The sequence below is a fragment of the Anarrhichthys ocellatus genome, unplaced genomic scaffold (genome assembly GCF_004355925.1).
Source record: "Anarrhichthys ocellatus isolate YVR2014 unplaced genomic scaffold, GSC_Weel_1.0 scaffold19, whole genome shotgun sequence".
Taxonomy (NCBI): domain Eukaryota; kingdom Metazoa; phylum Chordata; class Actinopteri; order Perciformes; family Anarhichadidae; genus Anarrhichthys; species Anarrhichthys ocellatus.
The window spans coordinates 1,711,728-1,727,848 of NW_022280049.1; the positions used below are offsets into that span (position 1 = coordinate 1,711,728).

Below are 16,121 nucleotides of genomic sequence, written 5' to 3' on the forward strand. Positions count from 1 at the left end.
TACACACTTCATGCCGTTTGTGCAGGAGGACGACTTCGTGGCCAGGGATGACTTTGAAGACGCTGACCAGCTGCGAATAGGAAATGACGGCATCTTCATGCTCACTTTCTTCAGTAAGAACGTGTTCAGTGTTTCAACAGTTCACCTGTGTACCGTCTTCTATCGACACTAAACTGACTTTCATAGAGCCGACTGGTAATCAGACTAGTTATTGATATATCTGTAGAAATCTGGTCACTGAACATGGAAAAAGATAAATTTTTTCATTTGTCGTGTCGTTGCTCTTGAATGAAGGCCTCGGTTTACTGTGTTCTAAACTGAATTCGGCATCTTCACAGAGGCTGTCGCATGATGTGCTCGGTGCAAAGTACACCCACTGCACACGCTTGTTTTCCAGCAAAGTACGGAGGAGGAGGAGGAGTGTGATGTCTCCCACGTTCTATTGCTCATGCTTTGACTTATTTATTATATTTTGTCACCAGTGGCATTCCTCTTCAACTGGATCGGGTTCTTCTTGTCGTTCTGTTTGACCACATCAGCCGCCGGTCGATACGGGGCCATCTCTGGCTTCGGTCTGTCCCTCATCAAATGGGTTCTCATCGTCCGGGTAAGAGCTGTTTACTGGACGTTCACCAAAACCACCAACTTCTTTTCTGTATCGCTGTACTAAAAGACTCTGGAAACGGTCTCGGATAACATTCTAGGATCACTTATGGGTTGATAAAATTGGAACTTCTTCTTTTCTGTCTTGCAGTTTTCTACCTACTTCCCAGGTTACTTTGATGGACAGTACTGGTTGTGGTGGGTGTTCCTGGCCCTGGGTAAGTGAGAGACATTGTTTTATTTTTATTCCCCACTGATTACATTTAGGTAATTGTCTTACCTGTCATATCTTTTCTTTGCCCCGCAGGCTTCATGCTGTTCGTCAGAGGCTTTGTTAACTACTCTAGAGTGCGTAAGCTGGCTGACCCCACCTATGCCACTCTCCCCCGAACAAGGGTGCTCTTCATCTACTAGAGGTACTGGCTGAAGTGAAAGCCTTAATGTTGTCAGTCTGAGTTAATAATGTGCATGTACACACAGCCACTGACGAACCACAGACTTCACACACGTCCTTAAATATTCCAGCAATACTTCTGAAGTCCATTTCTAGACTTGACTTGTTCATGTTTCCCTGAACCTCAACCTGAACCCAGGGCATCGTCTGTGGCAGAGCTGGACGTGACCAACCTGAGCAGCAGCTCTGTGGAGAGTGAAGTCAGCCGGACCACTTGTAGACGAAGACGACTCTCGATGAGATATTCAGGAATTATATCACTTCTTTTATTTTTTGTTTTGAAACTTTATTAATGGAAAATGGTTAACGGTAATATTCCCTTGATGTACTCATTCGTGGCGAATGTTAAGTGCTATTTACGTCTCTGTCTATATTGTGTAAGTAACGCCTTATATCATTTGATGGCAGCGTACGAGCATGCATCAGCCCTTAAGGTCGATAAATAGGGAGCGTCTCATGTTGGTGACACTTGAAGCCAACAGGTCAACACAACAGGTAGGTTTGCCACAGCATGCAACACACTTTGTAATCTGCACTAATCATAGTTTTATTGTGACGACTATTGGCTGTATTTAGATCCCACATACACTTAAAAAGCAAAGACTTCATTGGGCTGTAAATGCTGTTATTTCACTCACCTGTTGGCTTTAAGTAGTGTTGCCCTTTTCTTTTTAACCAAGAGGGGGCAGTGTTGTTTGCTGCTTTTAACGTGTGAGAAACTGCCCATTAAGGGCACGGTCATATTAAAACACACATGCTTGTGATTGAAACACGGTGTCAGTAGAGCACATTAAAATGTACATCATGTATTGGTTATGATTTGCCTGTTAGATATTTAGTTGTACATTAAATCAGGTAAACTACCAACCCTGGGAAATGTAATTTAGGTTACAGATATGATCCAGCGTGAGCTTTTCATAATGAAACCAGATGACTAAACGGTAACGGGACGAACCCTGCAGCCTTAAGGGTCGACCGTGTGTTTGGACAGCAGAGGATTTTTCTGGGCGTGTGAGCACATTTTCTGGTTCGTGTCCTCAGAAAGCTCATGTAGATGTAACAGCCTGACCTTTCCATGGCTCTTCAGCGAGTCGGCATCTCATTCATTGTCAGTGGAAAAGCTCTGTGACCTGATTAAAAATACAAAAAAAAAAAAAAAAGGCTGTCTGGGTTTCTGCTGTTGATCTCGCTCAGACGTTTGGATCAAATTATCTAAAAGCTGAAAATTAACTCAAATTCCATTTTTTCAGGTAGGTTTTTGCCGTGAGATTTAATGGACAGACGGGAAAGAGAAATGTTTTTCCTTTCTTTGAACATGATTAATACGGTGTAAGTTGTTTGCTATCTTGTGGGTATTAAAACTATATCAAAGAATGTTGTATGCAGGTGCACTTTTAGAAACATAGCTAATAAAACCCAGAGGATGTTCCCATCATTGGTCGAAGTCACAGACATACAACACGGAATGACTGACGCAGTGGCTTCTGTTTTGTATTCTGGAGGAAACAGCACGACAGGATGAGACAGTCGTTCATGATCTAACCACCCATCAATGGAAGGAGTTCATGTGGGTTTTAGTCTGTTAACTTCATTCTGCTGCCATGGCTTTGATAAAACACCCATCATGCTTATTTCTATGTGATGTAGAGCTGCAACCTTGAGGTTTTGTTGTTATTAAACTGTACAGACAATGTTTAGTGTTAAATAAATGTCACTTTTAATGCGTCGTTTCTGAGTTGTCTCTATTGTATTACACACACACACACACACGATTATATTATTTACAGGTCAGCATTGTGGAGCTAATTTATTGGCGAGGCAACAGAGTGACAGCTTTTATGTCTCTTTAACGGTACATTGCATTATAATAACAGAATATATATTAAGAATACATATTTTTTCTTCTCATCCAACATGCCCCTCAGTCTGAGAACCACTATTTCAGATGCCGTTTACTTGTCGGCACTTTTTCTTCCGTGCAGCAAGAAGACCTGCTTCCAACTGAAACGGGATGCTGTGTTAGTGGACAGAAACATGGCACTTCTCTGTAGCTCTGATGCATGCTGGTCCTTGCCCTAATAAGTATGCATTAGATTAACATTTTACAAAGACTTTGCAGTGCCTCATGAACCATTTTCACACAACTTCTTCTTGTGGCGGTGAAATGGCATCCATTTAGCTCGAGGTATCACTGTGAGATGAGCCGCTTGTCGTCACTCTCTGGAGTCACTCAGCCGTCGGGGCAGAAAGAAGATGGCCTTCTGTCCGATGTGAGTTCTTGGACCCAGTTTAGATCTTCCGTTCTTTTTCAGCGCTACGTACCAGTTCCTCTCCTGATATTTCTGACTTGCATATGTGTTGTAGTGGTTCTCCTCCAGCTTCTCCAGGAAGTAACATTCATCAGTCACTGTGGGCTGAGACGTGAACACACACACAACAAAACAGAACAGCTGATAGCATTTTGGGGGGTGTTTAAGAAATAATCACCAAAGAGTAATGAATAATTAACATATATCATGGAGTATTCATCTACATCTTATTGTACTGATTTACTATCATACATGATCGGGTGTATTGTAGATACTCACTGAACTGTACAACCAGCCCTCGTCGCTCATAGCCAAATATCTCCCGGCTTCTGTTCCTTGGATGACCACCACACCTCTGTCCACAGCTGTGAGCTTCAACACAGCTGTAAGAAGAACACGTTTAAAATATTGTGAATATTAATAACACAGCAACTCACTTGTACAAGTATATAGGTCATGAACGGCACCTACAAATCTGAGACTTCTGTGTCAGTGTCCTTGTCGTGTTGGTGAGCTGACAAATGAACGTTCAGATGTCTCGTAAACAGAATGGCGCAGAAATTAATTTTAGCGCATGTGATGATACATATTTTTTGTCTGGGATGCAGGGTAATGAGCGAGGAGAGTCTCAGCAGTTACCGTCACCGTGGCTCTGATTGATGTCAGACAGACACAGGTGACTGAGAGGAGTTAATTAGTGCAGTCTTCTTCTTGTTCGTTTCACTGACGCGTGATGGTTATAAGACAGTTTCCCATTTCTTTACACAGTCCTTTGCATTTTTATTGAACACTGCAAGGTCATTTGACCTTTAGTGCAGTGACACACACACAGAAACTTAAGAGATGCACATTTGCAGGCTTTTCTCTACTCAGCCAAAAACTCCACTAAAACCTTGTAATCTTTCATACATTATCTGTTTTTTAAAAACTTTTAAAGACAGCAATAGTACTAAAAGTCTTCAAATGGTTTGGAACTAGAACATTTGAGCATATAAGTACTTTTCACAGCAGCCATTTTGACATGTCATAGCAGGGTAAACACATGTGTGATTGATAAGATTAATTATGGTCCCATTCTATGTAGTGTGTCAGACGTTACAGAGAGCCAGAATTCACAATACCAGGGCCCAACAGGGCTATAACTAATGTTATCAATCACACCTGTGTTTACCCGGTAATGACATGCTATGAAAAGGGCCAACTACACCAGTTTCAGTTTCCCTTCTTCTGACCCACTTCATGTGTGCAGTAATGAGTCCGAAAACACAGAAACAAATCAGCTTTTTGGCATTTCCGGTTCCCTCATCTCAAAGCCAATGCTTTTTTGGTTAGATGCCTGAAAAAAGGTGTTTCTTGTTGTTCTGCAATATAAAATATGTCAGTATTTACCCATCTTATTCATTTTTAATCTGTTAAGTGTTAAAAAGCCACAAAGCTTATTTTCGGGGAGACTCCTAAATATAATAGAAAAATACTTTCGGCTTTTTGTTGAGGGAACCTGTGCAATGCTTACTTCTGTGGATGGCCTAAAAAATACGTCATCCCTGCAGCTGTCCATCGACTACCTATCCATGTCAGACGGAATGGACACGCCCCTTCTTAAACCGTATCCTCCAATCAGGGCTCTCCACTCTCAGAGTTTGTCCCCAGAGAGAAGTCAGCAGGCCAAAGAGCCTCTTTCCATTGTCCCCCCTTCTTAATAACCTTATTCTGTCTCTCTCTACTTCTGCAGACTTTTATCTGCAGACTTCATTTCAGCTTTAAATGGGTCACAAAGTCATTTCCCTCTTCTCTACATTTTTCAAAGAAACCATTCAAATGTCAAATCGTTATGCTTTTATTCAACTTTTTTTCTACCCGTTAAAGTAAAAAGCATTTCCTCTTTCAGCCTTTTCACTTGATTTATTGAAACTTCCACCTTTTAAAAGTATTACAGTTTAGCTTCCAGCTTTTCTGTATTCAGCTCTTAGCTTTTTTTAGGGAATGCAGTTCAGAAATCAATTCTTCCAGTTTTACATTTCAGTTTCGAGGTTTTTTCAGCAGTCCAGTGCAACGTCTTTGCAGTTTAATACTTCTGTATTTTCAGCAATGCTTTGCAATTTCAGCTGTCAACATTTACACGCATTTTCTGCAGGAAATTCATTTTCTAGTTTTATATTACTAGTTTATTTCATGACCTTTAATATAATATATGAAGCTCATGCCGCAAACATTATTGAGAAGGCCTATATTTTGACTTCCTATATGCAATGAGCTCTTCTTTTCTCTGGACTATTTGCAATCACGAGCAGAAAGATTGACTTTCTAGAAAATACATATTGACCGATAGGCCATACCTCTGAATTAAAGGGTGTGCTAGTTCTCTATATAATGTGCTTTACACCATTATAGTTTTTATGTGCATAATCAATTCGGCTTTCATTTCCAGTTTGACATTTTGCATCTTATTCCTCCTGCAGTAAGTTCATTAAACATTATTTCAAAGTCAAATAGACGTGTACAAAACACAACTGGGACGTCCTATCTTTTCCAAGCCTAAAATGAGCTGCGTACTCATTTAAAATGTCAGCAATTGGCTTCCATACCCCCTAAAACAATGTACAGTGCACGCGTCTCTTTCCCTCCGCTTTGACTGAGACACACCTGCAGTAGCCTAAAGGAAGTGAACGCATCATGCTTTGTGCTGCAGTCTTACCGTGAACGTCCCCGTCATCCCTCTGGCCCTGCACCGTCCCATCGGGGAGGATCTGGAGGTGATATCCGCCATTCATGCAGTACAGACGAGTCCTCCGCCTGAAGTCCCCCAGCGGGCCGCTGTCCACCGTCTGGTCCTCTGATGCAAACACCTCCTCATCCGTCATCCCGCTCAGAGGACACACTGCTGTGTAATCAACAGGGAGGCTTTTTTTTTTTTTTCTTTGTGTTATGAGGAAAAGTCAGCGGCTCGGTCCCCTGCAGTGGTAGTCAGGTGTTTACATGCTCGTGAACGAGCGCAGTGATCACAGAGGCAGCTGGATGCGCGTCCCCGACTCTTGGCCTCAACCTCCATGGGACGAGGTGTCATCACTGACCATTACAGACAACCATACTTTATACTTGTTATACTGTATATACAGCTGGGTAGTTTTATCTATAACAATGCATATTTTCTAAACTGACATAAAAATATCTTTAACCAAATTTGTCAGACAAATGAAGGTGTGTAAGAAGTACATTTGACTCTAAGATGTAGTGGAGTAGAAGTGTACGGTAGCATAAAATGAAATACTCTTGGAGTACAAGTAACTCACATTTGCACACAAGTACAGTACCTGCACGGACCTCTCTCGTGGGGATGGGACTGATGCCAGATGTTTACATGTGCTTCAACACACTGAACATAAAGATGGAGAATAGAAGTAAACTCTTCTTCAGCAGTCAATGAACCAGGTGTCGGAATGGAAGAGCACATTTATTTGTTATAACGAAAAGTGTCACACAACGAGCTTACCGTTTCCATAGTTCAGTGTCATGGATCATGGCAAACATCAGCATACAGCTCCTTGTTTTGGAGAAGTACCACACAAAGACATACAGTTTGACTTTTAATCAACGGAGGAATCACACTACAGAGGAGAAATAATACAGAGGTCTAGGTATAGAAAAACTATTATTTGGAGACAAATACAACACATTTTCTTTACAATGGATTATATATATACATATTCAAATTATTTTTAAGTAAAACTTTATTTTTTTTAGAGAAAGCATATACCAGTTAAACATGATCTGCCCTTGATAATTCTGAAAAGTTAATGTCTGCATATGCTTTATACAAAATAGATTTTCAAACAATATTTAGGTAGTGCAAATCTTTTTTAGATCCAAGCTGGTTGATTACTTTCACAAACAGTTTGTGTGTGAAAAAGACCCGACTCCTATCCTATTCACAGTATTAAACAATTTGACCAAAGCCGTCACCCTAGAGTAAAGAGTAAAAAAAAAAAAAAAAAAAAAAAAAAGTGTGTCTAAATTCAAAACAAAGAACTGTACATTTGTCTTCCAGGAGCGACTCCGTTCACACACACACACACACACACACACACACACACATGTTGAATTTGTCCGTGCTTGCTTTGGTCACCTTGTAGTCAAACATAAAATAGGCTTTTTGTGTGCAGTCTGTGCAGACCGATTACTGACTAAGTGTATCTTTTCCTGAAAATCTGTCCTGCAGAGATATGCTGAATGAAAGTCTCGTGTATGCAAATAGCTTATACTGTAAAAAGACTGGAGGAAAAAAAAAAGAGGACGCTACCACATCTGGTTATGTGATGGTGACAGATAATCTGCCGTTTCTATTGCATATTCAGTTGTCCTCAAAAATATACTAGAAAGTAATCAAGGATACATTTTTGAGTGAGAAGAGGCAAGTGTGCAAGTGTGTGTATATATATCTATATCTATATCTATATCTATCTATATCTATCTATATCTATCTATATATATATATATATATATCTATATCTATATCTATCTATATCTATATATCTGTTTAAATGAGCAGCAGCAGAGAGTTGGATACACTGAATGTGAAAGTAACCCATGGGTAACCCCTATGCAGTTCATGAGGATGGTTTTCAACCATTTTGAATTATCCAAAAAAAAAAAAGAAAGAAAATATATATATATATATATATATAATTTTCTGAGCCTGGGTAACTATGAATGATGACGGTGGCAGCACGTTAATACAACTTTCACAATCCTGACAGAAGAATACACCATAAATCACAGCAGACACATGGTGGGAATCCAAACTGACCGTTTTTTTGGTTCTTAAAGTCGGGACATTAAAAACGACTTCACATGGACAACCACGTACTACACGAATCAGATATTAAGTTTCAACAACCTGAGCATGGGAAGCGCTTCAAAATGTATAATCAGTGATTCTACATGTGTAGTTGGGATAGTTTAGCGAGAGCAAAACAATTTGACATTTTCCCATTTTTTAAATGAGTACTCTGTAGTCGCTCACTTGGCGTGTTTATCCAATTATTCTTAAACCGGCAGGGCGTCATCTTTAATCTGTCAAAAGCATTTTTCTTTTTTTAGTTAAACTAATTCCTCTAAGATTAACATTCATATCAAAACCTGGATTATATTGTGCTTTAAACACATGCATCATGACAAGCTGAGCACATTCCAAATCCCCCACGTACACAAACACACAAAGAAAGACCTCCGTGACTCTGCGAGTGCCTTGTGTTACAAATACAGCTCAGTTATCGCTCGTTAATAACGATCCCAATCCAGCGGACAGAAGCTCAGATAATTGGGACGATTTAGAAGCTTCAATGCTGGAACTAGCTTCCCTCTACTGATGCAAACACTGACCAGCTTTCAGCGCCACTGAAAACAGACAGAACTGGAGTTTGGCACAGAAATAGTTCCCAGAGAATAAAAAAGGATCCATTTTGCCCGCCTCCCCAGTTGCTACACTTCCACTGTGACACGACTCCGCGAGGTGACGGATGCTAAGTTCTCTCAGACATTGGGGCTGGACTACCTAACGGACAGACAGACATGTAAGTGCACTAAAGACAGACGTGTGGACAAGGTGCCTACATGGCGTTAAAAGAGCAGAAGGCTTAAACAGGAAGGGTCAGAGGTTATCAGCAGCTGTGGGAGCTTTACAGGGAAATGAATCTGCCTGATCCAAAAAGCCGTATACACAAGCTGTCTATCGTACAAATCGTTCATTTTAAAAGGAAGAATTAAGGCATTTTGGAAAACGTGGTTATTTTCTTCACTGTCTTGTAGAGAAAACGGACACCGCTCTCATAAGTGTACGTTACATAGGAAGCTACAGCCAGGAGCCGCTTAGCTTAGCATAAAGACAGAAAACCAGGGGAACCCATGGTCCTTTGCACAGTCAGTCACTTCCTGTCTCTGTGCGAAGTCGAACTATAACCGACGACTCCAGCTGCACATTTACCGTTCACACGTTACAGAGTAGAATCAATATCCTCTGCAAGAAAGCAAATAAATGCATTTCCCAGAATGTAAAACAATTCCTTTGACAAATATAGCAACAATGCAACGGCTTTAAAAAGTCAGAGGCATATTACGAGCATGAATATACTGGTGATGAAAGGATCATCAGTGGCAGAATCATGACTGCATGTTTGTCAGTGTAACAAACTAGACGGTTATTTTCCAACCAATTGTAAGCAATGTTAGAAACACAGAAATGAGTCTTCCGGATGAATTAAACGCGGCATGATCTTGCAAACAGAACATAATATGCCCTCTCTTTGATTGGTCGACGCAGGTATCCAACACATTCCATTACTAGACTATTTGGGGGCAGAAGTGGGGTCTGAAATAAATATCAAAGCCAGCTAGTTCCTATAGAAAAAAGGTTTCACGACTTCCATCTGAAGTCATTTCATAACAGACCGGTACAGCATAACAGTCTTTCTTCACAGTCCTTCAAAGCCTTTAGCGGGGGTACAAAGTGCTCTAATCGCAATTAAGGAGTTGAGTGTGCGGATATCGCATTGAATATTCACCGTTTCTACACATGGAGGACGGGCCGAGCTGACCCGCACTTCCACCGATAAACACGGTACAAAGAGAGAAAAGGAAAAAGTTGCAGCTGCACGTAACGCGAGAAGTACAATCGACACACGATGAGGGTTTAGACCGCGGTGGGTTTCAGAGAGCACGCCCCGAACAGGAAAGGAAGAAATGGCTAAGATGAGGTCTGAAGCAAAAAAGGCACATATTCTATATTCTCTTCCCTTTTAAAGTAGACTTGTGTAAACCTGTGAGAGGTCAGCTTGTGTTTTAACGATGCGCGTCCAATAATAATCCAACAGAACTGTTTTGATTTACAGAAGCCCCCCCCCCCGCATGACTGATAAAACATTTTGTTACAACCTCCTATAAAAACTAAATGAGCAACATACAGTCTAAAAGCCTACTTAAGAGCATGTCGTATTCATTAAGCTCGGTTACCTTCCCAGGTAACGACGACCTGGAAAATTGTATAAACTGTTAATTTGAAAATGTAGAAAATACTATCAGAACCTGCACATAGACATCTGTTTATCTATCTTAGATATTGTTCTGGATTTGAAGGTAAGAAACCTGAGACAACATGGATGTTAGCCTATATTTCTTTGTGATTATATTTTTTCTTTATCTTACAAACATTTCCTACTTGTTATACACATCTTACGTCTGCTCGACAAAAACAAAACATCTGTGCCCACCCTCTCGTTTCTACACAAACGTCTCCGCGCTCGCTCTCACGAACATCATTCTCTCCTCGGCTCCTCATTCCTTTCATCGTCGCACCTCAGAGGGGTGGGTGGGGGGGGGGGGGGATTGGTGAGGTGATGTGGTGGGATTTTAAGGCATTGTGTCTGTTACGGGGCACTGTCATCTCTGGTGGAAGAGCAGAGGTTTGACGCTCCCAGCCTTGAATTTTGGTAACTGGTTGCTGATGATCTCCGCGAGCATCTCCGGGAACTCTACGCTCAGGGATTTATTCACAAAGGTGTAGAAGCAGAAGCTGAGCAGTCCACCGACCATCTGCACACACACACACACGAGAGAACCTATCAGTGGATGATTATCACTAAAACACACATTCAGCATTTGGTGAAAAATGTCTTGATATTGGTTTCCAAAATATGTGATTTATAGCGAGATGGTACATATTTTTCAACTACAACCGTCATTTGGAGCCTCAAGTGAACTCATTACATTATGCAAAGGATACCAAATAAAAGTAACTTTGCATTATAGGGGAAAAACAACAACTGTGTGGTGGATCTCTGTACCTCATGCATGGAGTCGAGCAGCTTGGTCAGCTGATAGAAGCGCTGCCAGTTCTGGCTGGAGTTCTCCTCGCGCTTCACGATGGCTTTCCCCAGCTCCTTGATGTACGACATCCGGATGTCGTCGAACACCGCCTGGCTCTTCAGGCCGTCCTTCGGCACTGCGGGGAGAAACTTAAAAAGGTCAACACCTGGGACAGAGATAAGGACAGACGCCCTGCAAATCACAAAAGGAGGATGGACATCCTTTTCATTTTAAATGATCACGTCTGGGCAGTGAAGGGCTGAAAAAGGGCAACTGATTAATATACATCAGGTCATTCTCAGGGTGCGCTCTCGGTAATATTTAGCAGCACGGAGCAATTGCGCTTGCAAGAACAAGGCCACACACCCAAAGCAGCCTGCAATTATCCTTTAAATAGGTTTTTTATCAGTTTAATTATAGAGTCTTTGTTTACATCTTAAATTCTCCGGCACTCGATTGCCTTGGAGATAACCTGAAGTGGAGTTATGTACGTGTGGTGAAATTGTGTGTGTGTGTGTGTGTGTGTGTTGTATCAAACCAGGTCGCCCTGTGAAGACTTATTTGCATGTCAGTGAGTTGGTAAAGTGCAGTGATGTGATGAACTGCATACGTCAATATTATCTCTCGGCCACTGTGGACAGTATCGGGTTGGAGTAATGGCTTTTGCAATGATTTGCATTAACACAGCAGCACGTTCGACATGTGGCGGTTCAGCTGACCTGTGCTGAGCAGCAGCAGGACCTTCATGCACAGATACTCGTCGTGGGAAACCTGCAGCCGGACGAACTCGCTGGAAATCTTCAGCATCTGCTCGCACTGGTCGGCCATGTAGGGCAGCTTCATCCGCTCCCTGGTGGAACGAGACAGGAGCGGTTAAACAGCGGCGGCTCCTCCAGCCACAAGTGATTTATAAAAAGGGGGCGGTTTGTGCAATCTCAATCAGGGAGACCAAGCGGCTCTCTGTAATATCGCCGTAGATTAAATGTTCAAGGTCTCGCTACAAACAATTTAGTGGATCCCATTTGAAATCATTCTTCCAGAAGGTTGACAATGCATATTTCAGATGAGTGAGTGTCATGTCAGCGGTGAAGTAATGCGGTGGGTGAAAGGTAAAGTGGGGACAAACATGTGAGAAAGGTCTTGAAATGTATGCCGCGGTGTAATTAAGTCACATTAAACTGAAAATTCATTAAGATTGTTTCAAGTCTGTCATAATCGAATGGAAATATAACAATCTGAAAAAAGCTGGAGCTGAATTTAGTTTGGAGGCGGACTGGCAAATAGAGAACAAAACATCATCAGATATTAATTATGATCATATTAACTTTCAGCTTGTGATTAGGAAAAAAAGAAAAAGGGAAACAAATCAAAAGGCCTATTACAGCTTTAGGCTGTGCCGACTGCTCACTACAGTCAGAGCGCTGCTTATGAAGCGAGTCATCAGGTCTGTAACACTGATTAGTGAGGACAGCTGACAGACGTGGCTTGATTCTCTGGAGATACGACACACAGCAGAGAGCTGCGCCGACGTACGTGAACGAACAGATGGTTACATCGTTGGCCCGACTGACGGTAATACGGAAATCACAGGCGTGAAAATATCACAAAATATCACGAGACTGATACATACTCGTTGATGACGAGGTCCGGTGCAAAGCACAGCATGTTGCCGTTGCACTGCTGGTAAGATCTCCAGCCCAGACCGAAAGACATGAGGAAGAGCCAGGAGCACTGCAGCAGAGTCATCTGGTCGTCCAGGTGCAGGTTCCTAAAACCTGAGGGGAAGGACGAGGAAACACTTCAACCGACTGAAGCACAATACGCTAAAGTGAAACTCGTTCTCGCTGCAAATTTACCTCAATGTGTCACATCCTTCTCTTTGCAAACGTACCAATATAAACTACTTTCATGTCAATACAAACCACTAACCTGGCAGAGCCTTGGCCCACTTGACAGCAGAGATGACCTGCCGGCCGCCCAGCCTGTTGAGCGTGGTCATGAGGCGGGTGGAGGTGTCAGGCAGGGTGCTGTCGTAGCCGGCGCAGATAGTGTCCGGCTCGATGGCCTTCAGCAGGGACAGCATGGTGGGAATGAGCTGAGGCATGCACTTGGGTAAAAGGGAGCGAGCCTCGATCGGCGGAGTAGGAGTCGGCTCGGGCGGGTTGTTCGGCTTTAAGCGGTTCAATTTCTTGGTTTTGCGCGCTGCAGGAGTAAAAAAGTGAAGTGAGATAAAGAGAGACGGTGAAGAGGAGACAGGAGCAGATTAACCGACTGAAGGGGACACAGTTTGGCGTTATCGGTGTGGTTTAATACGTACCCTCCAGGTTCATGCCTGCCATCAGACACTTGCGGAAGCGGCAGGCCGGGCAGTTCTTCCTCCTGATCTTGTCTATTATGCAGTCGTTCCTCCCAGCACACAGGTAATTATGCTGCCCTGAGGTACACAGAGGAGGAAGATTAATCTGTTATTTACCGTCACTGCTGTGGAAACACTCCAGGGGGCGGGGGGGACTAATTAGCAGCATCCCAGTCCTTTACTTTGTAATGAACATGCCTCCATCTTAAAAGTCATAATGAGTCCAGCATCTGAGCAAACTTAGTGACAGGTCGGTGATGAATAAATCAGGGAGGTAAGTAACGGCGTCTGGTGGATTTGTACCTTCCACTGCTCTCTTGAAGAAGACCTTGCAGCTGCCACAGGTGAGGACGCCGTAGTGGCAGCCTGAAGCCTCGTCAGAGCACACCAGGCAGATCTTACGAATCCCACTCTTTCCCTGTGTGGAGGACGTAGCGGTGACCACTTCCTGTCTGGAGTTAGGGCTGGAGGGAGAGGGCGGAGACAGAGAAGAGAAATGGAAAGGGTGTTCAGTCCTTCTGCAAAGCTGAACGCAATGCAGCTTCCAGACTTTATAGGGAAAATCATCTTTAGAAGTGTTTTATGAGGATGTATAGACCACAAGGATACACAGAAAGGAGTTTTGGTGAATGTTAACATAACGCGTTTGCAAGAAAACCATAAAAACACGCTGTACATTTTACCCACAAAGACAAAACATTGACTATAATCTTAACTTCCGCTGTTTGACAAAGGGTGAAATTATCTTAAGCATCACAAAATAGCTGCACAGAAATTTAATGTGTGTCAACAGTTCCTCTGATGGAACCTCAAAACATTTCCGCACCCAGTCGACAGCGGTTTGAAATGCACTTTTTCACAACCACCACTAGAGGATGTCAGGCACTGCAGCATCTGAGCAGAGGAGGTCCACGCCCCCCTTGTGAGCCAGTGGCCACAGCAAACAACTCCCACACTGAGAGGACAGAGCCTGAGACGAGCAGCGACTGCGCCCGTCTGTTTGTGTGTCAACAAGTCTGCAAACCCTCAATGACGACAGACTGTTGTATTTGATAAGGGACGCTCTGAACTGTCCCCTGCACACCAACACATTTATGCAGATTTGATCCGGTGGAGCCAAGTTCAACCTTCGTTATACAACATGAGTGCATTAGCATGGAAGCAGGGCAGTCAGTGAGCGTAGAGGGGCGGGACAAACCTGAGTGCAACATCAAAGCATCAAGATTAAGAAAAGACGTAGTCAGGGAGAGACCTCAGAGGAGGCCGTCTAGCCGAGACATGGCTGAGAGCTTTCCAAGCGCCACTGAAAACACACCGTGGTCAATACGTCTGTCTGGTCGGCTCGTACTCAATACAGTTATGTGTGGCTATCTAGTGAGCTTCCATTTCCTGAGAGTCTTTGACTCCACTCTGCTTTGTGCCGTAAGAGCAGAAATATAATGGAGAACACAGTGACTGAAGCCATTCAAATACAGAAAACTAGCTTTTTCAAATGCATCCAAACACGAGGACACTTTATCAAAAGTTTAATCTCAACTTTGGTAGTTACACTCAAGACGCATCGCGCAGAAGCACTAAACAAATCACACTCCATATTCTGTGAATTTATCATCGTTTAAAGTGGGAAACCAGAGCAGAAGGAACATTATAATAAATAGTTATAGTCACAGTGAAAATCAAAAGGAAAATTGGATTCATCATTCTAACTTTAATAAAAAAGGCCAAACCTACACAGGTACTGAAGGATACCACATTAATCATTCATTTGTAAAAAGGTTGGAAGATGAAATGTAAAATATACAATCACACACAGGCGAACCGATAAACATCCTTTTTTAAGTTGCCTTGCCATAATCAGAATATCAGTGTTTATAGGATCGCCACAGAATCATAAACAATTCATCTAAAAACAGAAAATTGATAAAGTTGCACCGATTACTAGCAGCAAGTGAAGTTAATATTAGGAACACTATTTGCTCTGGACAGTACCTGAACCTGTACCAGAAGGTAGGTTGCAACAGTCACCAGCTGGTGTACTTTCATCTTACCAATGAATCAAATGACAAAACAATGTTTTTAACTAATGCTCTATTTGCAAAGATATGCACCTTCTCAGTGTATGGGCCCTCTCAAGGTGGGGCTATGATGATGTTGGATGGAACAGGGACGGTGATAAATGAAGATCCCAATGTTCTCATTGCATCTGAATTTAAGCATATGATGGTTTGTTCTTTTAAAAAAAGGACAGTTTTCTTCATATTATATTACAAAATTGGCAATATAGCACCTTGCTTAAAGTATTGTAATATATTGAATCATAACCCCTGTATCATTATTCATATAAATCTGTATCACCAGATTTCTGCAAATACACAGCCGTAGTCTGAATTCCTGCTGTTTGGATTACAGCCAAGTATCGTCTAGAGCAGGGGTCTTCAACTAAAATTCCAAAAGGTCCAGATTGAGAAAATCTCCTCGGGCAAAGGTCCGAAACATTACAATAATATCTAACTCGCGCTATTTAGTGCCATATATATATATA

General features: G+C 42.3%; 3 protein-coding genes across 3 annotated transcripts in view; 1 reads left to right on the forward strand and 2 right to left on the reverse strand.

Annotated features, from left to right (window-relative positions):
* ndfip1 (Nedd4 family interacting protein 1) overlaps window positions 1-2,784 on the forward strand; it is a 6,026-nt gene extending 3,242 nt beyond the window's left edge. Inside the window, exons 4-8 of the mRNA XM_031857728.1 lie at window positions 26-113; window positions 483-607; window positions 755-821; window positions 911-1,019; window positions 1,197-2,784. Of these exons, the coding sequence (XP_031713588.1) occupies window positions 26-113; window positions 483-607; window positions 755-821; window positions 911-1,017 (387 nt within the window). The 3' untranslated portion in view covers window positions 1,018-1,019; window positions 1,197-2,784. The remainder of the gene's footprint in view (window positions 1-25; window positions 114-482; window positions 608-754; window positions 822-910; window positions 1,020-1,196) is intronic.
* fgf1a (fibroblast growth factor 1a) lies at window positions 1,223-7,853 on the reverse strand. The gene is made up of 3 exons (XM_031857730.1): window positions 6,062-7,853; window positions 3,646-3,749; window positions 1,223-3,471 (listed from the first exon to the last, which is right to left on the reverse strand). Exons 1-3 carry the CDS (start codon window positions 6,225-6,227, stop codon window positions 3,271-3,273), a joined length of 471 nt encoding a protein of 156 aa, XP_031713590.1. The 5' UTR covers window positions 6,228-7,853; the 3' UTR covers window positions 1,223-3,270.
* A 1,797-nt stretch (window positions 7,854-9,650) lies between these two features.
* The window catches only part of nr3c1 (nuclear receptor subfamily 3, group C, member 1 (glucocorticoid receptor)), a 16,197-nt gene continuing 9,726 nt past the window's right edge, over window positions 9,651-16,121 (reverse strand). The window contains exons 3-9 of the mRNA XM_031857727.1: window positions 13,883-14,043; window positions 13,541-13,657; window positions 13,153-13,425; window positions 12,854-12,998; window positions 11,943-12,073; window positions 11,202-11,359; window positions 9,651-10,950 (exon numbers count right to left, since the gene is read on the reverse strand). Coding sequence (XP_031713587.1) covers window positions 10,798-10,950; window positions 11,202-11,359; window positions 11,943-12,073; window positions 12,854-12,998; window positions 13,153-13,425; window positions 13,541-13,657; window positions 13,883-14,043 — 1,138 coding nt within the window. The 3' untranslated portion in view covers window positions 9,651-10,797. The remainder of the gene's footprint in view (window positions 10,951-11,201; window positions 11,360-11,942; window positions 12,074-12,853; window positions 12,999-13,152; window positions 13,426-13,540; window positions 13,658-13,882; window positions 14,044-16,121) is intronic.

What these genes read in the sequence shown, in the direction of transcription:
- fgf1a (XM_031857730.1), bottom strand. Translation starts at nt 6,227, where the DNA reads ATGACGGATGAGGAGGTGTTTGCATCAGAGGACCAGACGGTGGACAGC. An exon ending in GGATGACGGGGACGTTCACG is followed by an intron (nt 3,750 to 6,061) that starts GTAAGACTGCAG and finishes TTCTTCTTACAG; the next exon opens with CTGTGTTGAAGCTCACAGCT. An exon ending in AGGGCTGGTTGTACAGTTCA is followed by an intron (nt 3,472 to 3,645) that starts GTGAGTATCTAC and finishes TTCACGTCTCAG; the next exon opens with CCCACAGTGACTGATGAATG.